This window comes from Saccostrea cucullata, unplaced genomic scaffold (genome assembly GCF_032062105.1).
Source record: "Saccostrea cucullata isolate Sc308-1 unplaced genomic scaffold, CSIRO_AGI_Scuc_v1 ctg99, whole genome shotgun sequence".
NCBI lineage: Eukaryota > Metazoa > Mollusca > Bivalvia > Ostreida > Ostreidae > Saccostrea > Saccostrea cuccullata.
In genome coordinates, this window is record NW_026939269.1 from 296,963 (window position 1) to 318,481 (window position 21,519).

General features: G+C 31.6%; 1 protein-coding gene across 2 annotated transcripts; it reads right to left on the reverse strand.

The window, feature by feature from the left end:
* Nucleotides 1-1,937: 1,937 nt before the first annotated feature.
* Nucleotides 1,938-20,907, reverse strand: LOC134252664 (uncharacterized). 2 transcript variants are annotated; one of them, XM_062735148.1, is made up of 10 exons: nucleotides 20,365-20,907; nucleotides 19,300-19,527; nucleotides 14,972-15,096; nucleotides 9,593-9,717; nucleotides 7,507-7,874; nucleotides 7,237-7,290; nucleotides 4,805-4,943; nucleotides 3,010-3,125; nucleotides 2,685-2,766; nucleotides 1,938-2,274 (listed from the first exon to the last, which is right to left on the reverse strand). In XM_062735148.1, the coding sequence occupies exons 2-10, from the start codon at nucleotides 19,507-19,509 to the stop codon at nucleotides 2,015-2,017; spliced, it is 1,479 nt and encodes a 492-aa protein (XP_062591132.1). In that variant the 5' UTR covers nucleotides 19,510-19,527; nucleotides 20,365-20,907; the 3' UTR covers nucleotides 1,938-2,014. The 2 variants fall into 2 exon arrangements, with proteins under 2 accessions (XP_062591132.1, XP_062591131.1); XM_062735147.1 differs by having other exon boundaries at nucleotides 20,361-20,907.
* Between the last annotated feature and the right edge of the window lie 612 nt (nucleotides 20,908-21,519).

The following is a 21,519-nucleotide window of genomic DNA, read 5'->3' on the forward strand; positions in this document are numbered from 1 at the left end:
CCTTATTTGTTTGTTTCATTTCCTATTTGTATGCGATATTTCTTATTTGCATTGTATCAATATATTGCGTATTTGTTTTGTTACGAAGGATTTAATTGTTTAAGTTTAACCAGTTATTGTGCATAGAACAAGCGAAATGTTCTGGGTGCTCAAACAATGTTTTTGTGTGCATTTTAGGAGACGCCCATTTGATTCTAGAAAGGGAACCCTTGTAGATGGCAAATAAATAATCTACTAAAAATTCTTAGAAATATTAAGTGGGAAAATGAATAATTTTATCATGACTGGTGGTACCCTACATCCTACAAGTATTCTAGAGAGTAAGCCAACTATGATGTTGTAAATTTTGAATTTACTAGGGGGAGGTAAATGCAAAAATTACAACATGATAACTAGTTATCATGTTGCAAATTTTGCATTTACCTCCCCCTAGTAAATTCAAAATTTACAACATGATACAACGGTATTGTGGAAAAGGTACTTGAATGTGTTGTGTTGGGCACCCGAAACATCTCCCTTTTTTGAACACTTAACCTAAAATCTTGACCAATAAATCCTTCGTAAACGAAAAAAAGACATTCCCTTAATTACAATACAAGTGCAAAATCATCTCAAAAAAATCAGACAGTACCGCATACAAATAGGAAAGATAGTCATAAAAAATTAAAAATGAAAGATATAGAATACAAATATAAAATTGTATAATACAAATGATTTTATACAATATAAAATTGAAAGTATAGAATATAAACTTCAGTTTTACAATCTAAATGGAAAATTGTAGAATCGAAATAGAAAAATATTGAACCCGATTAAAATATACATATAAAATATATATATAACTTGCGCCAGTTTAAATAAGATTGGAAATTGATATATTTTGTTTATCAATAAAAGTTACAAAAATACTGAAAATTACGCAATTAAAATTAAACGCGTTATAAAGTTATCAAATTATAATTATTTATAATCCTGCTAGGAGAGAAATGGCTATTTTAAAATAAATCCACCACGTGACGCCGTCGCTACTTTTAGATTGATAAACAAACATGGCGTAAAAAAACAAGGTAGGCCGTTTGAGATACTATTCACTTTTGACGTGGATGGCAAGCGTCTTACTCTTAATGATACTTATCTTTTAATGTAATCAGTATCAACCATCTACTCTGTTATGACGCATATTAACCTTTTATCAATAATTGTTGTCAAAATGCAACATACCTCGTTGTCTGTGATTTCCCGCGGACATGCGTGTTTATATATAGGCCTACTGTTTACGCACTTCCTTCATCAATATTCATGAAAGGACTGAATTCTTAATTGCCAGATATTGCTTAATTGTTTTGTTATTATAACGACGTCTATAGTAAAATTTTGTGGAAAAATATTATTTTTTCATTACACTTCATGTGTTTCAAAGCATTAATCATTTTGTTTCAAACAAAAGTCGGCGTTCATATAGCGTGTATGACTTTAAACATTTTAAAATACAAATGTCAAATTATCCAATACAAAAGACAAGTTAATATAGAAATGATTGATTGATTGATTGTATGTTGTTTAACGTCCCTCTCGAGAATTTTTTCACTCATAGATAGACGCCACCACTCGGCGGTGGAGGGCTACAAATTGTGTCCTATACTCGGCACTCAGGGCCAATGAACAGGGAGGAATCTTTTTCGTGCCAGCACCTACTGCGACATGGGACCTTGGTTTATACGGTCTCATCCAAAGGACCGGTCTCCACGTCCCACAGTGGGATTCGAAATCGCGACGTAAGGATCAACTCCTTACTTCGCGACTAATATAGAAATGAAAAACATTGTATAATACAAATAGAAAAAAGTAGAATAAAATAAAAATTATAAATACAAATAGGAAGTTTTACAAAAGAAATAGAGAAGATCGCATATTGCATTGTTTGTCATGCCATAATACGTACATTCATATACCATTCTCTGAAACATAAAGAAAATAAATAAGATTTGATTTAATTGCATAAGAATACAAGTAATTATGGTTCGTTGTAGTTTTTGTCTAATAGAGATCCACTTTCAGCATCCGAATCAGATGCCTCGTTTACGTCCTCAAACGTGGACTTAAAGTTTGCTTTGTTAGCAATGCGATGTAGATGTTCCAAAGTCACTTCATTCATATCCGGAATGTTGCCATACGGACAAGAGCTTCGGTCAACACCAGAACCCAAACAATTTACTTTTCTTGTTATTTTCTTCTTTAAGCTGCCATTCTTTTTCTTCTTTTTGCTCGGTGATTCTGTGAACAATATCATGACCTTTGGTTAGTCAAACGTTTTTCCAGAAAACAATCTTACATGTATTCAAAGAAAAGAAAATAAGTGAATGATATATATAAGCAATATTGCGCTTATAGATTCACAGTGATCATCTTTAAATTCATGATATACAGGCTTTTATACAAAAAAGATCTTCGACCCCACAATAATTTTTGCTTTTAATTACAAATATAATACTTTTTCTCTTAATAGATAGTAATCACAAAATAGAAGCCATTTAAGTTTTCCATTTTCCCTTTCTTTAAAAATACATTTCAAGTTGTTCTGATATTATCTTATGCAATAATCATGTAAAATCTCTATTTATCATAAGATTTACAACATAACTAGATACTCAGAGAAACGAATATTAGAACCTTAATATTCTTACCACATGTGCATATCGTTTTCAGGACTTTGTAGCTTGCTATTCCTTCTGTCTCACAAAGACGTCGTAAGGCATTAACTACTTCCTGTAAGTAACAGAAAGTTCAATTAATAAAATCAAAGAAACAAAATGCTTTCTTTTTTTATTTTTAGGTATTCATTCTGAAATTCAAATATCTAAACATATTTACAGCGATCAGCATTCAGTAGTCAATTACAAGGACCTTGGCAGCTCACTTAAAATAATCAAGTATACTTTTTTTGTCTTTAAAGACGAATACAAGAATTATGTATACTAAACAGACATAAAAACAAAATGGTTTACCTACTTTATTGTATCTGTTGTTGTCATCAGCTATTTCTAAATTTTCTTCTATTAATTTTTTCTCTTTATATACCATTTTCAGTTGAAGATGAGCTTGGTCAAGAACAGCCATTACCAAACCTTAAGTGAAAGAAGGATAACTCTGCTTTTTATATCTGATATAACCTTTATTATCAGAATATCTTCAACGAATTATATAAGTTGTATCCAAATATAGCTTGCAAATAACTTCATTATTTCTATCATGGATTCGTAAAATGCAATAAATAAAATATAAACGAGGGTGTTTTAACTTAGACTGTAACATCACTACATTTGTCAGAAAATTACATGGACCAAAATATATGAAACAAATGTAGCAGAGTCTATGGTGTCTTTTATTTCGAGTTCAGTGGGATATTAAAGAGGTTTAGTTACAAGTGACATAACAACGTGTACGCGTATTATTGACGTACACGTTATATTTGACGTCAACGTCAATAATATGATTTAGTTATACGTATGAACGCATGCACATTTTCGGGAACGGAAAGTACAGTAAATTAATTATAAGGCATTTTAATTATGATTTCTAATTTAGAAAAATCAAAAGCGAATTGAAATTTATACTTATTCTAGACATAGATATCATAAACAATAATAATTATTAATAATTATTAGATGTATTCTCATCTCTCTGCAGTGAAGCGCTTTGATTATTTTGTCTACAGGACACGCTTTTTTGTATAATTTTAAAAAAATGAAACAATCATAAAATAATTAAATTGACGATCGACCAAAAAAAAAACCCGACAACATTTCGAACTTTTGGGAGGAGGGGGGTCCCAACAGAAAACCTTTTGAAAGCAATAAAATGTAAGGGTTCAATAATAATGACAATTAGAAATGATGCATGAAATTATATTTAATACATCAATACATGTACATTATTAAGACCAAAATATATGTCAGATACCCCCCCTTTTTTTCCTTTTACCTGTTTGCTCTTTACAAAGTCTAACTATAAAAGGGAAAAATAGTCAATTATTAGATGCAATCTCCACGAGCACTTGACATTACATATATTTTTCTTTTTTAAAACATACTACCCATAACTTATTAGGTGAGGGGTTATATTTTTGTTATGTCAAGTGCTTGTGGTGTGGGTGTTATTTTATAGAAAATATCTTATTTGAAAGAAAAAATTAAAGAATATAAAATAAATCTGAATGAAAAATAATATTAAGGAAAAAAAATCAACACCGAGGATTTTATTGGGTGCATGGGCTTCAAATGAATCCTGCGTACAAAATAAACATGCTGTATGGTATCAGTTTTAACTTTTCATTGATAAAAAGACTTTGATGGAATCATTGAATCACGATTCATTAGAAAGTTAGATGTTGTTCTTGTTTTATTGCTTAAAAACCAATCAACTGAATCAAGAATCAAAGAATTTAATCGATAACTTTACTCGTTTATGTCGTACATGTTGACAGTGTATTACACGTTCTAAACTTGAAGCCACACGTCGGATTTGACGTCATGATCTCGAAGAATTGATGACGTCACCCGTACAAGTTCGTCGCAAAACGTGTAACTAAACCTCTCAATGAAGGCAACAGCAAGATTACTCTTTTTTCAAAAAGTTTTCAATAAAAACTGTACTTTAACAGTACATATATCCCCTTTTGTTTCAAACTAGGAAAGCGACCTTTCAAACTGCCTATATGCATCCCATTCCCTGGACACCTTAAACAGAAATGTCAAGTTAAAATAATATCAAAAATACGTTGGAATCAGTAATATAAAGCACTCACTGTTGGCCACTCGAATAACCCTCCATGGCATTAGAAATGCAAGAATCTGAACTGTTTCCTCCAGGGGATAGACAGTTAGGCCCTTAATGAAGACTATGTCGAGTATGAAAGACGCTATCACAATTACGCCATCAAACATCTGAAATGAAACATATTGAGATAACGAACAGTATTCAAGATCAAATAATTATCATATGTAACTTGTATATAGTATTTGAAAGTACAAAGTACACGAACATAAATCAGTTTACACTGACCTTGTCACTAAATACAATTTATCATTAAGTCAAATGCTGACCGACGTTTTTTCCTATTAATTGTTTGTTCATTATTTACACACTGAATTATCAACGGATTTTTTCATTATTTACCGATCATGACAAGGAACACACGGCGGGATGACCAATCGGCAGGGGATACTCACTCCTCCATGGCACCTGATCCCACCTCTGATAATTTGAGATTGAACACTGTTCGTTATTTCCATATATTTCATTCTAATTCTTTATCTATGTAATTTAGGACCTTGTGTCAAATACATATGCTAATTATTTAATGAATTTATAACAGTTTATGTGACCAATTACTGTTTTATGCTACATTCGAGACACTTTTTCATTCATTGCTAAAGCTGCTGTAAAAGTAAAAATCAAAGAAATATCACTGAAAAGGACATTTACAGCAAATGCCTGTTTTATAGACAAATGAAAATTTCAATGATAAAAAATATATAATGGGCATCAAAAATAGGTACCGTCCTTGCCAACAAAAAATTATAACAACTTATGTACTGTTTGCCAAATTTCAACAAATAATATTTGATGTTGTATGATATTTAAGACACATAGCAAATTTGATAGACATCAATCGGGAGTATTTTACACTGATTTTAAGAACGTTTACAGTAATTGTGGTGGGTACCCTGTATTTTTGTGGCGAAAGTCTTCTATAATAAATCAACTTTGGCATTCACAGATAGAGATTTAACAATTTTGATATTCATTATTACAAAGTGAAATATAATCATTTTTCATGTGTTTACTTTATCAAAATAGAAAGCATTGTTTGATATGTTTTAAGAGAAAAATTCTTTCGAAGATTGATGGGATATTAAAAATTGATAAATCTTTTGTATGAGATCTGACCTTTTACTTGTAGTCCAAACTTGATATTTTTGAAAAACAAGAATCATAAATCTGCCTTTATACTAAGGGTCATACCCAAAAATGAGTTCGAAAATCAATGATATTGGATAAAAAATGTTTGTTATGTGTTTAAATTACAAAATATAAGTAAAATCATGAAGACTAATTCAAATCTGCTTCTTTCTGAGCCCCATTGACATTACATGAATTACTTTAATATTTCATTCTAATTCTTTATCTATGTAATTTAGGACCTTGTGTCAAATACATATGCTAAAATTTAATAATACTCGTCCAATACTGTATGTACATTGTTTTTCATTCGTTGCTCTAAGTAATCTATTAAGGAATCTGAACTTATACAAAAATATATTTAAGATTATAAATCAAACTGTATTTCTGTTGTCAAGAATAAGGTATTGTGGTGGGTAATTGTGGCGAAATCTATAATGGATTGCTTTGGCATCACACACAGATTTCAATTTTGATATTCATTATTATAAAGTGATATATATTCATTTTTCATGTGTTTACTTTATCAAAATAGAAAGCATTGTTTGATTAGTTTTAAGAGAGAAAATCTTTTGATGATTGATAGGATATTAAAAATTGATAAATCTTTTGTATGAACTCTATGTAGTTTGATATTTTTGTGAAATACTTCGTGGTATCTGTTTGTTATGTTAAAACAAAATATACAGTATCTAATTCAAATCTGGACACGAATTACTTTAAACTGATCTGCAAGCATAAGTTCACCTCCACTGGAGTGGATATATAAAATTTAAAAGGTTCACTATCGACAATCTAAATTAAGTAATATCTAGTCAGTTGTTTAAAATCACTAGCAGATAAACCCAAAGCATATTGATCTAAAAAGAAACCATACGATTTAGTTTAACTGTTCTTTGCTTTGGATTTTTTTCTTTTATGTTAAATCCAATCTGCCTACAAACGCTAATGTTCTATATTTTATTATCTGAATTGTTGGATTTAGATGTTAAAAATAATAACCACATCAAAACCTCATGGGAAATTTAGGTCTTGCAGGAAGTTGTGTCAAATGTTTTAAATTGTGTTTAATCCACACAAAACAATCAAATAATCGCTATATGAGAGAACTGGGATATAACCATATAGTGTAATTCTCAACCAGAAGCAAGATCTTCAATTGTATTACATAACTGATGTATCTCCTGTTATTTCCGGATTTCTGTCAAATCTGGTTTAACACAGGCTTTGACTAATATGCCGTGTTAATTTAGATATTATTTTTCAGATTCGTACCTCCATCTTCCTCTTTATCAATTGTTTCCCATAACAGAATATTTTCAGAAGGACCTGCAAAAAGCAAATTTCTTATTTACCCCGTTTTATTTACTTTAATATTATCTTGAGGCATTTAATCAAAGAATCTCTAAAATAAGTAAAAAAATAAAGTTTGTTGAGAATATTAAAATTTTGAAATACATGTAAAATTCTTGCAGTGTTGTTGGTGCTTGTTCAGAGAAATACAATCTTGTCTTAAACAGTTTTATGTCCCTCACTCATACCTACCAAAGAGCAAAGGACTGCTAAGATTGCTATGCTGGCTTTATGAAAACCATGAGCGATATCGGTTTCTATTTTATGTTTTTCGTGATGACGTGTGAGAAATGATGGCAGGTCCTCCACTGTGAATATTCCAATGTTCGTTTCACTTCTATTTGATATCGTGGTAATATTTGATGACACAGCGGAATGCGTGAAGTTTGTCACTGGTAATGTAGCTGTCACTTGCTCGTTGCAGTTAAATGGTAAATCCAGTAATATGTTATAAAACTTGTGTATGTCATAAGGACTCAACTGGTCGAATAAACGAGGAAATCTGTCCTTTAATGCAAAAGTAAACTTCTTTGTCAATTGTTTGGTTGCGTTTAGCATTCCTGTAAAAAAAAACCAGCACAATATAAGTAATACGTGTTATAGCCAATTCACAACTGCATGTTTTACATTACTGTGAACATATCTTTTTACATTATTTTTATATGGTTTAGAGGAAAGGTTAAATCGAGTAAAATATGTGTACATCACTTTTAAAAGAACTTGCAGGAGCAAGCAAATATAAATGTTACAGCTGCATTATCAATGAAAGCAGTTATATTCTAATGAATATGTAAAAATGTCTTAGTTTAAAAGTAATAAATTAATGAAGAACTGCGTGACCATTTTTAAATTTCCAGCTGATCATATCCTTATTTCAAAATATACTATGCAATTTATATAATTACCAAAGATGAACTCGCAAACATAAATTGTTTTGAAAATTATTTCTATTTTCGTATTTTTGCATGACTTCAATAAGGGAGTGCAAAGCATTATATTATTTGAACTTTTGTGATAGCATATTCAATTCCACTTCTTTATTGCAGAAGTCTTACTTCTTATAGCATCATTACCATAAATTAAAAAGAAAGAATCGATATGAGCGGTCAGTCCTTATGATTCCATACCATTCACTTATATACATACAAACCAATTTTAACATTATATACAGATCACATGGAGAATGACATATAAGTGTAGATTAATGAAAATTACATATAGAAGAGCAATAATCATATCAAACAATATAATAGTAACAAATGAGCAAAAAATCAAATTGATTTTCCACTGACAGCAAATGAGTAAATAGTAGGTATGTTTAAATCCCATTCCGAATAAAATGCCTTTTACAATTTATAAAGACACTGAATTAAAATCTTAAATCGAATTTCTTCACGAGTAAACGTTAAAAAGGTTCATTCTCATATATTTAAAATTTCTAAATGTTGTAAAGTAAACGTTTTTATCGATTATTATTGCACTGCAGAAAATGGTCTTAGCCCTTTTCTTTCTTTCTTGTTTTAATTATAAAAAAGCAGTGTTTAAAATAACTGCTCATTTTCACCAAATATTTTTAAAACATTTTTTTGCAACAAAGTATCAGACTTTTGCTGATAATTACATAAGAACACGACAAATTACTTTTGAAAAAGTTTGATTTCTTTTTTAGACATTAACTTGATTTCATACTCCTCAGAATTTATAGGTAGTCAGGTTAAGCCTTACCTTTTTATTGCAAAAAGTCTAGCGTCTTATTATAATTTTGATTCAAGCATAAAAAAGCCCTAAACATTTTTCTTATAAAGCTGATCTGGGTATATGAAGATCTATTCTTAATCTTCACTGTCCAGTTCAAATGTTTTAAATAGCTGTTGAATGTTTTTGATGACCTTTGAATGGGTTTGAGAAAATAAACGTTTAAATGTAATTTTTGCATTTCAATTTGATGCAAGCGTTCCTTTTTAAAGCATAATGCAAACTCTATGAAATATGTTTGGCCTTTTCTTGGCTACAAAATAATACCAGTTTTATGACTCTCAAACTCTAGACAAAATAAAGCAGAATTTATATTAAAAATCGTTCCCGGTCATTTGCCTCATTTCATCCATATTACTATTATTTCACATGAGTAACGTATGTACATATTTAGCTTTCTAGTTCTAAATTTAGAATATTTCATCATAAATATGTAATATTTTTGACATCATAATACTTGTGTTTTATTGCACATTTATCAAACTTATTTTTATATGGACGTATAAGTTGTCCCCCGTGTTACCTTTGATGTAGTTGATGTCCAGGATAAGACCAGCTAGAACCAGTAGGCAATCGGTTATATTTAGCAGGACGATCAGCAGAAGCACTTTCTTGCTATGTAAGATGTCCTGACATGAACTCTGCAATCTACAATAGAGGTATTCAACACATGTTAAAAATGTAACTTTCCTCAAGAGATTTCTCCTATTACAACACCTTACCATATTAACTTTTTACTTGGAAACAAATGCATTTTTCTGTAATGCTTCGTTCATAAATACACATTGCATCAATTTTTAATGCCATACGACTTCTTCAGGCTCATTCTTTGTTAAAAATAAAGATTGACAAGTATTGTTTCTTCACATTTAGAACTGAAATAGAATTTCTAAGATTTCATAAATGCAGGCTCCTAATGTAAGAGTTTAAACTTAGAAAATATCTTGACAACAGATTAATCATAGTTAAAGAGTATGCTCTGTGTCTTTAACATTCGTTCTGCGTACAATTTCTCTTGTTTTATTATTTCTCAAGAGTTCCCATGAAACCTTCCAAACAAATGTTACAAATGGCAGAGAAGGCTGCGAAAAATTGATCCTCTTCTTGGAATAAAGTCATAAAAATTTGATTACTTTAGCTAACATCGTGTCATGTGGTTGTATTAATTTCATAAAACGCTCTCGATTTGATATCAGTTTACCGATCTCAATATCAGACCGTAATTATGGAACATTGCTATAATGTTTGTGTCATTGTGGTATCTGGTTAGAGGTTCGCTGTCCCAGATGTAGAGCGGACCTGCAGATAATGGTATATTTTCTGTTTCGCTATCGATAATGTCTAATCGAGTTAGAAAGCAGTACTGCTAGCTGTAGCTTTTTTTAAGTGATACGCTGAAAAAAATATTCCCTTTTATCGAGGTTATCGTTCTCAATGTAAAGATTAATCTTTTTTCTATGATCGCTGGACGGTAATAAATTACATTTAAGAAGCTCGAATAGATATTTTAAGGAGATTTTTAATAACATTTGACAATTTTTCATCTAACAACACATTTGTGAATAATTGCGCATTTGTAACAACTATTTTTTTTAAAATCACATTACATATTTTCATCAATAAAAGTTAGCAAAATTTATCAAACAGAGTTCACATGAAAGCCTCCTAACAAATGTTACAAATAGCATTGTTTATGGCATTTTCCTTTATATTTTTCCAAGGAATATGAACCAAAAATTTCAGTTTAGAAGGTTTGGTGGCAAAATGTTTCAATTTTTCCTTCGTATTTACATTTTAAAAACTATTTATTCCTTATTACTTTGATTGAAGCAATATCACTTTTTAATGTAGTAGCTGTATTATTTGAATGTACTTTGCTGAAATATTAATTTCGAGTTTGACAAACATCGTTAAGAAAGACCTGAAAAGTTCTTCAGAGTGGATTTAATGTTTTTAAAATTTATCAAAAATCATACTGTATGCGAAAATTAAGAATGCGACTCATATCTTTCCCACCATTTTAATGTTAGGAATTGATAAAAGAATTAGAGAGACTTCATGAACAAAATGTGATGGTCCCAGTAGACAAGGCTGGTAACAATATCATCTTGGTTTGTAATGCTAATTATTATAATTGTAGTTTAGAAGAATTCTACGTCTTAAAATCCTACATATACTTGCACTGCACTTTCTAAGAAAGAAATTCTTCAAGGTCAAATATAAGTGTTTCATACTTTTAACTTTTCAGACAAACAAGATGAGTTTGATCCTCCCTACCTAAACTTGATTTCTAATTTTCATTCATTGTTCCTTACAAACAGAGATATTCTGCCGGGTCCAACAAATGCTCTACTAAGCCTATAGCTTTATCAAAATATCAACTGCTGTAAAGAACAAACTTCAGAGGCACTGTGCAACAGAAAATTCTTACAGTTGTGTAAATCAGACGTGGACCCTCAAACACTCTAAAGAACCTCTAGAAAATTTAATATTGCCAATTTTTTCAACACCTTAAACATCAAAACGTACGACGTTTCTACACTTTACGCAATCATTCCTCAAAAATATACAATACAGACTTTGCTTTCTGATATAGACAACTGCTTCTTCAATTAAAATAAACACTGACATCTTCATTTCTTGTGATTGGTCATTAACAAAGTTACTTTGATAAAAGTCACTATGATTCTACGCATAATTGAAACCTCTAGAGTTGAATTGAAAACATTTTGGAGTTTCTCGTAATCAACATTTAAGTCTTTGGAAACAAAATCTTCCATCAAACTACTGAAATCCTGATGGGCACTAATTGTGTTTCTTAAAAAAGTAACCTGTTTTTATTTTCCTTTAAAGCAAAATCAATTCATGAGAGGAAGAAAACACTTACACTGGCCTTAACACGATATTTATAGATATTGACGGTGCTTAATTAATTACGTATAATTATTTCCATTTATTTGTCGATTAGATTTGTCCCTGTGACCTTAAAGTATTAAAAGATTGAGGGGCAATATGAAAATCATCTATCCTTCTGTATTCAATAAACCAGAAGTGAAAAAAGAATTAGAAAGATTACATGATCAGTACGTAACGGCCCCTGCTGACAAAGTAGGTACATGTAAAAACTAGGGATGTCAACGAATATTCGAATATTCGAATATTCATTCGATGAGTTGATATTCGAATGTAAAATTATGATTCGAATATTCGGATTTTAAGTATACAAGCATCAAAAAAGAAAAAAATGGCAAAAACGGAAGCTTATCAGAAATTAAATTAAATTCTTATCGTTGACCAACAATAAGATTTAATTTAAAACAAAATTAAAAGACACTCCTCTTGGATTACCTTAAAGGTGTGAAGAGTGTGTTTATTAAAATATAAATTATTCATTTGATCATTTAATTAGAGGTATAACAGTGTCCAGTACTTAGAATTAGTTTGTATTGTTGAAAGGACACATTTTTTAAGTAACACACATGGATCCCTTGTTTATGTATACATCATTTAAAATAATTATCAGGAAATTAATTAGCTAAAAGTAATTGCATTTAATGTTTCTCCATTAGATAATTGTTCTGCGTGGTATAAATCTGTAGGGTTATCAGTGTACACTTTGGTAAGACGATTAATTAATCTGGAGCTTATTAAAAGAATCTTTTGAATTTTGGGGGGAAATTATTTTTTATTATATTTTGGATGTAAACTCTTCATATATTCTGTAAAATATTTTAAGAATATAATTAAAGTGCATTTACAAAACTCTACATGAAATTTTATTCCAAAATAATGACAAAAAACGTATATTGCTTGACAAAAGAGTGAAGATATATACATATTATAATGCAAAATGTATTTATTTTATCGAATATTCGAATATATTCGAATACTACTATCGAATATTCGAATATTAATTATTGACAATTTTGACATCCCTAGACTAAAAACGTTATCGTTGTTTGTAAGGCTCATTTAATAAATTGAATTTTAGAAGAACTTGGATTTAATTCTACAGGAGGTAATCCAACTTAAACTCATAGTTCCCTTTCTAAGGAAAAAATTCTTCAAAATCATATGTCAATTTTGAATATTTTTAATATCCCAAAGAACCAAAACGAATCTGAACTAATATATGTATATTGCATTGGATTCATAAGAATCCTTTCAAACAAACATATACATATAGCAGGTTCTGGTAAATATTCAACCAAGCCTATTTCTTTACTCCTCACTAAGATATTAACAGTAGTGAAGGAGAAAACTTCAAGAAAAGTGTGCAACATTATATATAAGTGGTGCAAATGAAATGTGGACGCTTAAAAATCACAAGGAACTTGAACAATCACAAGGAATTTGGACAATTTGAAATCACAAGATTTTACCAAAATCTACAGCTTAAAAACGTACGAATTGTCAACTTGATACACAACGATTCCCCGCGATAAATTAAAATCAAGGCTTTCCGATATCAATTACAGCTGCCTTTTCAATAAAAATGGAACTTGTAAATTTACTTACCTTGTCACTGGTCATCTGCAAAATTATTTTGTTAAAAACATTCTGATTGTACACGCAAGTACTCTGAAGTTGACATCAAAAAGATGCGTGAGTTTTTCATTGACAATATCTATGTTGTTTTTGGAGAACAGGTTTTCCAACAATCTATCGGATTTCCTATTGGTTACGAATTGTGCCCCGTTATTAGCAGACCTTTTTTTTGTAGTCATTTGAAGCAGAATTTGTGCAAAATCTTATGCATGAAAAAAAGAAAACCTTGCTGTTGCCTTCAACTCGACATTTCGATATATCGACGACGTATTGTTAATTAACAATGGTAACTTCCATTCTTATGTCCATTAGACATATCCCAGTGAGCTTGAGATAAAAGATACCACAGAGTCTGACACATCTGTTTCATATTTGGATATTTTACTTTAAAAAGACGTTTATGGTTATCAATAATCTAAATTGCAAGCTCTATGATAAACGTGATGACTTTAACTATTCTATTGTCAACTTCCCAGACTTATGCAGCAATATACCTTCATCACTTGCATACGTAGTTTATATATACCAGTTGATTCGATACCAAGAGTATGCTCTGCGTATGAACAATTTTTAAAACGAGGTAAATTATTGACAAACAAGTTGATAAAACAAGAATATCAGCAGTCTCGTTTAAAGTCATCATTTCGCTATTTCTATTATCGATACAATGACCTTGTCAGCAAATACAAAATTTTTCATCAAGTCAAATGCTGACTGACATTTTTCAAATAGTTTTTAATCCATTATTTATACACTAAATTGACGACGGATTTTCCCGTTATTTCCCGATCATGTCAAGGAGCACACGGCGGGTGTGACCAGCTATTGCTCACGACGGCTGTGACCGCTAAACGGGGGATGTTTACTCCTTCTGGGCACCTGATTTCCAGGGATTTGGTCTATGTCCTATTCACAGAATCATATTGTTTGTAGTTTACTAGTATTTGAAATCGAATTTTTAAACAGGCGTAATTGGTGGCTCCTTGGACTAAGTTCTTGGTATAACCAGTCCTATTATAACATGGGTGCAAATTATTTTAACTAGAAAAGAAAATCCTGCACTTTTTTCGGCATAGTATGTATACTATGTCTAAACCCTCTGTATACTATGCGATAAAATCTGTTTCATAGTTGATATATGTCGTCAAACTGACAGGACTCGGATATATAGAACATTTAATAATACTGTAAATTTCATTGTACAAATATTTATCTTCTGATACTATTACTAAGAATTTTAATTTTTAGACGTATTTGTAAATAGGGCTTACTTCTTGTAGATTTACCAGAACTTTTTCACTACCAGGACAAAGTTTAGTTTATTAAAGTTTATAAAAAAATAATTCTAACTTACATTTTACGTATTCCTCTCGCCTCCGAGTTTTCCAATTCTTCTTTAATTTCTTTGTCCAAGTTCTCCTCAATTTTGTCGATAGAGAAACTGGGCGTTGACATCCGACGTGCAACATTTTCCACAGCCTTATAATACAAACAAATCACAAAAGTCTCAAATTTGATTATCCCAGGAATAAAGCATTTCAAGATTTAGAACTTCACTCTTTAAAAAAAATATTCATCTTGCTTTGCTTTGATAATAATTTTGCACACTTACAAGCATTTTCAGCAACGAAATTACTTTCATTTTCTGTAAAATATTCGTTTACATCGTTTACAAAATGTTGATCATACAATATAAGGGATAAGGTCGAAGCAAATTAAGTTCTTCTGAAATTGAACGGCAGTCTCAAAAGTTATATATCGTTGTATTTTTTTTTTGTATATTTGTTTTTGCAATTTCAAAGTAAGAGTGCGGGAATACAATTAACACAAAAATATAAGTGCAGTAAAAACTACATAAAGTAGGTGAACATCGGTCAATTTGTAAAGTCAAGGTCGTCCAACAAATGTTTCATCTCTGATTTTGTAATTTTCTAAGTGTCTGAAACTCTTCTAATGGCCTAAATGGGACGCAAAGAAATAGAGCTGATGAAAACACGACTCTTTCTTCTTGTATGATTTCTTGTCCATAATGGCTGGTTGAAGGAGATGTCATCAAGTATCGTTAGAAGGACCTCACGGTTTGCATTTATTAATTACCCATGTGTTAAATACAGTCTGAGATTGATCTGTAAACATTGGGGGTAATGTATGTACTTAAAGGAAAACAAAGAGGACTTGTGGAGGGAACATACACGAATCTCTCAATTCAAAGGGGGACTCCGACTTCACCATCTTGATGACGTAATTGAGTCAAAAGCCTTGTAATATGTAAACAACACAGACTCGGTGAGCCCAAGAAAAGTTGTCTGATAAAACTTAAAGGATGCACAACCGGAAGTAATTTCATTGATTGATCGCACTCATCGATAATTTATTGTATTGCACGAACTACTCTTGTGTTTCTGGAGAGGAAAATTTATTGCAGGTGCTCGAATGCTCGATCATAAAGTTCGTCTAGAGAAAAATGTCATGTCTTAGTAATACACAAGTTTGTCTGTAACTCATAAGATGTACTGTAGATGCGGCCAAGGTCTTACTTTTAAGTATAATTGACGTTTATGCCATTCTTCAAATCTTTTAAAAAGAAAATCTCTAACAGTATACTTGATATTTTTTTTCTTTTGGTTTACTAATGCAGAAAAAAACTAACTTAAGAATCTATAAATTGAAAAAAAAATTGCTGAAATGTCCCTTGAAATTTAAAAATAAGGAAATGTAAAATGCTAAAATGTCCCTTGAAATTGCAGTCCATTTTTGACAATACAAATGATATAGGAATGGCATGATAATAAACCAATATTGTACGGATGAAGGATATTGCAATTTGATACTGTACTTTAAAAAAAAAAAATTCTTCAAATTTCAACGTTATAGAATTGAAAAGCTGTAAGAGTCTTTGGTGATTCCTAATCTAGAATTGTTAATTATTGGATGTTTTGTTAAGAATTAAGATCATGCGTGATCCTATAACCCACTGATCTCTTTGAAGTCTGGTTTGGAGCTAATTAGATTCTCTAAAACTGATAGCACTAAACTAGTATTCACTTCAAAACTGAAACGTCTCAAATCAATCTTTAAAAATAACACAAGACTGTAAATGAATTGGGGGTTTGGTTTATAAAGCATGTTATATATCAAATATTCCCAGTCGTGAAAAAAATGATGAAATGAAGCATAAACATGAACCATCCCCTTAGATTTGGACGTAACGATTTCCCCCTAATGTTTAGTTCATGTTAATTGTTTAGTGGCTTTAGTTACACACTCAGAATTTCCAGCTAATGCATGTCATTATGTAGCGTCCATTGTCTGGCTAAAACAAATATAAAATTCAATCCACTTAAAACATGCCACGATTGATTTTTTAAAAATTTTATTTAGGACAATTTACGAAGTTTCCCCCAAAATGAAGGCTTTTAAGTTTTATTTTTTGTCATTTTATGGATTCATTATATATAATTAGCCAGAACTAGCCTTGGCATCATTGGGTTTCTACGTCCAGATAGATTTTATTTTTGAAATTGAAAAGATTTTCCTTGGGCTTTTGAATACTTTAGGAAATTTAATGCTCAATTTCGTATGCTTTTTATGTTCCATTTCCTTGGATAAACATATAAGATTTTACATATATTCGGGACTTATAATAATCGATATCTAATGAATACACAAAAGTGTTATCCACGTGTAGATGTTACTGTTTACCTTAATTAAAAGAAGTTATGAAGCCTACTGTAAACATTGTTACAACGGATATGTGTTATATATTAAATGCCTTCTTCCAATACAAGTCGTTATTGTAAAGCAAAGTATCAGATACTAAAAAAAACATTCAGAGAGGGCAAGAAACTTTAAGTACCGGTCAGCGCTGTATCAAATATATGGGCACGGCTTTATTGTAATCCCCCCATAAAAATGACCCCGAAAAATGACACTGCTGACGACAACTACATAAAATGCGTCTCCTGTTGCTGACATCGTCAATCGTCTGTACATATGTATTCTAAAGCTACTAAAGAATTTATTGCATCTTCTCACCTTAGAGTCAAAATTTGAGGGCAATGTGTTGCTATAGGTTAAAGACTTATCTGCTTTATGTACTTGTTTTCACACAGGATACCATTCTGTCATTCATGTCTAAAAAAGTGTCACGGTAGCTCGATCGGTAGAGCGCTTGCTCCGCGTTCGGTAGGACATGGGTTCGAATTAAACATATGAAGATAACGAACAGTATTCAAGACCAAAAGTCCATAAAACAACTCAAAAAATACATGTAGGAGCAGAGCAAACATGGTCCTCCAATCAGAAGTGGGATCGTGAGGTGGGTGCCATGGAGGAGTGAGCACCCCCTGCCGACCGCTTACACCCGCTGTGTGCTCCTTATAATGATCGGGAAATAACGGAAAATCGGTCGTCAATTCAGTATATAAATAACGGACTAACAATTAGTATGAAAAACATCCGTCAGCGTTTGATTCAATGATAAATTGTATTTGCTAACAAGGTCATTGTATCGACCATAGAACTTACGAAATGATGACTTTAAACGAGACTGCTGAAATTCTTGTTTCATCAACTTGTTTGTCAATAACTTCGTTTTAGAAATTGTTCATATGTAGAGCATGCTCTTGCTTATCGAATAAACTGAGCTATATAAACTCCCTATGCAGGTGATGAAGGTATATTGACGCGACTGACCTCAGTCTTTAAAATATAGGAGGCAACTGTTCCTTCGCCATGCGCTCGGCACCTTTAAGTGAAAGTTAAGGGTCCTTCAGATGAGACATTAAAAACCAAGGCCCTGTGTCAGCGGCAGGCGTTGGCACGATAACGATCCCTCACTGCTCAATGGCCGTAAGTCCCGAGTAAAGGTCAAAAGAAACCCTTCATCGGTATATGTGACATCTCTATATGAGTGAAATGTTCTTGAATTGGACCCAAAACAACATAAAAAGCAATCAAACCATCAATCATTTAACTGAAAGATGTCTGAAAGTCTATTGAAATGTGACTAAATGGCATGCTTCTGTCATTTAGTGACCTCTCCAGTCCTTCAATCATCATTCAGTATAGTCAGCTTTGTGACGCAATTGTTAGAACGTATGCTTTAGAGTCGCGGAATAAAGAGTTGGTCATGACGTCACAGGTTTTAATACCACTAAGGAATATGAAAACATGTCTTTAGGACGAGACCGTATAAACTGAAGTCCCTTGTCGCAGTATGTGCTGGTTAGAATAAGATTTATCACTAATCAAGGGACCTTGAATTCCGGGTATTGGTCTTAATTCGGATCCCTTCATCGGCAAGTGGTGGCATCTCCATAAACATAAAAAATTCTAATAGGGACGTCAGCATATGTTCCTAATAACTGCTGGCAATGTGTTGTTCTACAATTCTTGAAGCTATTTAAAATCTCTCGAACTATTTTATATTTAAAATATTTGTTAAAGAAACTATCAAATTTATAAAATTATTATTAAAATGTTTACAATATGAACTATTTTATATAGATAAATCGAATTATTGCACAGGAAATCACTGAAAAAAAGATCATAAAATCACACATTTATTACACTAATCATATATCTCGAGTTTGCATCGGTGAAGCTGTAAGAGGCTTTCAAATAGATATGTTTTGTGATAAGCACCTGATATGAATTATAATATACATGTACAAAGCTTACCTTAGCGGCACGCATAGCAATTGAAGACCTTCGTCTGTGAATTCCCTCCCCATGATTAAGTAGACCATTGTGGTGGTCGGGTGCTGCCAGGAACTGCTGCGTCTTCGAGAGGGAACCATTCCTGCTAGAGTCGGGGGTCCCACGCCTTGGACTGGGACAGGTGTTCCTGGGGGTCGATCGGTAGGTCCGAGTCTCGGAGAATTTGTCCATGGAAGGAGCCGTTAAATTCTAAAATTTATGTGAACAAAGGGTATGTAAAGTCTTTCGTTAAAAAAGGTGCTAAATTAAGACTGCCATACTATGGATATCATTGTTACAAGGAGTATTGAATAAAAGTGGCAAAAGTTTGGTGGGAGTTTGAGACTTTAAAAGTAAAAGGGTATACAATGTACATGGAATAATTGAGTTTCTCATTCATGGATGTTTATTTAGGATATATGATAACAGTACGTTTTAAAATTCAATTGATTGCCTTTTCACCGCAGGAAATGAAAAAAAATTAAAATAATATGTACTCACGTTTGAAATACAAACAGATTCTAATACAAACTGAAAAACTATATGTATTCCTTTTTTGACAGAGATAATCACAATGCCATTGATAATATTTCCTTCAATGGTACATATAAATTTCACACAAGCCCGAGTGAATGGCGATTGTAAAAATTAATCCTGGGGGCATAGTGAGATACGGATCAAGTAAACATTACAGATAACAATCATAGATGTCCATCACACAATTTAAACATTGTCTTAGGGATAAGAAGTGTGCCAAGAACGATTTCAGATTATTATTCAATATAGTTCTATATCCGCCTATTGGGAATACTGGATAGCTATGTCTCTCAGGTCAGACTTCACATAAAACATTTATTATCATCTTTACTCAGAGAGTTTAATAATCAATGATACATATTTATATGGAATACAGAGGATGAATTAAGGAGGAAATGTTAAAATATAGTAAATCACATGGAAACAAAATTTTGGGTGAAATCAATTATACAACGAAAGGGAAAAAATATAATTAGCTGAGAGAAATTTTGAAGAAAAAATCTTACCCACTTCTGTTTTCCTAAAGAGATCTCAAATCACATAATGGATGTTCAAATGTAACACAGCTTTTAAAAACAAATCACACAAAAATGATTTCAAGAACAACACTTTTAAAGATCTCAGGATTATTAATCAGCTGTTTGTGTCAATTTCTCACTGATCCTCAACGACATGAAACAAGAGAAAAAAAAAACTGATCCCAAATCAATCGATCATATTTTCTCACATTTAAACATCTTCAATTAATCCAAATTCATCGTTCACATATCACAATTGAGTCAGAGTAATCGTCGGTCTAGTTTATTTTTGTATCAGTTTTGTTCGGATATCCCCGTGAGGTTATATTTCGATCTTTTTCTACACCGTGGGCAGTCAGTTCAAAATAAATATCTATAACGATAACAAACGCATAATGAAAGTTCATTCCGGTCTTGCGAGTTGTCAGTTAACCGCTGGTCAAGTTTTGCAAACTTGCACTACAACCCAAAGATAATTATTATTCTTTCAAAAGATTATGCCTTTGAAAACACAACTGTCCCGGTGGCTAAGACTTTTTAAACACTTTGTTCATTCTCTGTGAACCTCAATATCTTAAACAGAATACATGGGATTTTAAAATCAGAAAGCCGAAGAAAATCGATACGAAATGTTAAGAGTTAAATTAATTGTCTTAATTAACTCGAAGACCCACCTTTACGCAGCTTATTGTCTTCTGTTCGATACGTCATTTGTTTCCATTGTATCGTGTCTGAGTTCTTTTGTTTCAGTGGATTGTGAGAAAAACCATGTGGTTTGACTTCTGTCCATATTTCACTTGAATTCGTACATTGAAATCATTTTTATGTTATTTTCAGAAAAAAGATGCTTCTCTTGTTTTGTTGTGTAATATTAAGAGGATGTATACGTGCATCTATATCTAACATCTAATGTTTGGGGATTGTACTGAATATCCACGATTTTCTCGCAGTTGTCACACTTACGTTTTTACTTTTCTACAAATATTACAACCGATTGTACGTCTTTGTTCCCACCTTAACGTATTTTGCGTGTCTAACTGATCAATGATATATTTCTTCACAAAATCACGTTCATATCTCTTTATAGTTCATGTTTTACTGGGAAAACAACAAATAAAGTAAAATTAAACAACAACAACAGATTTAG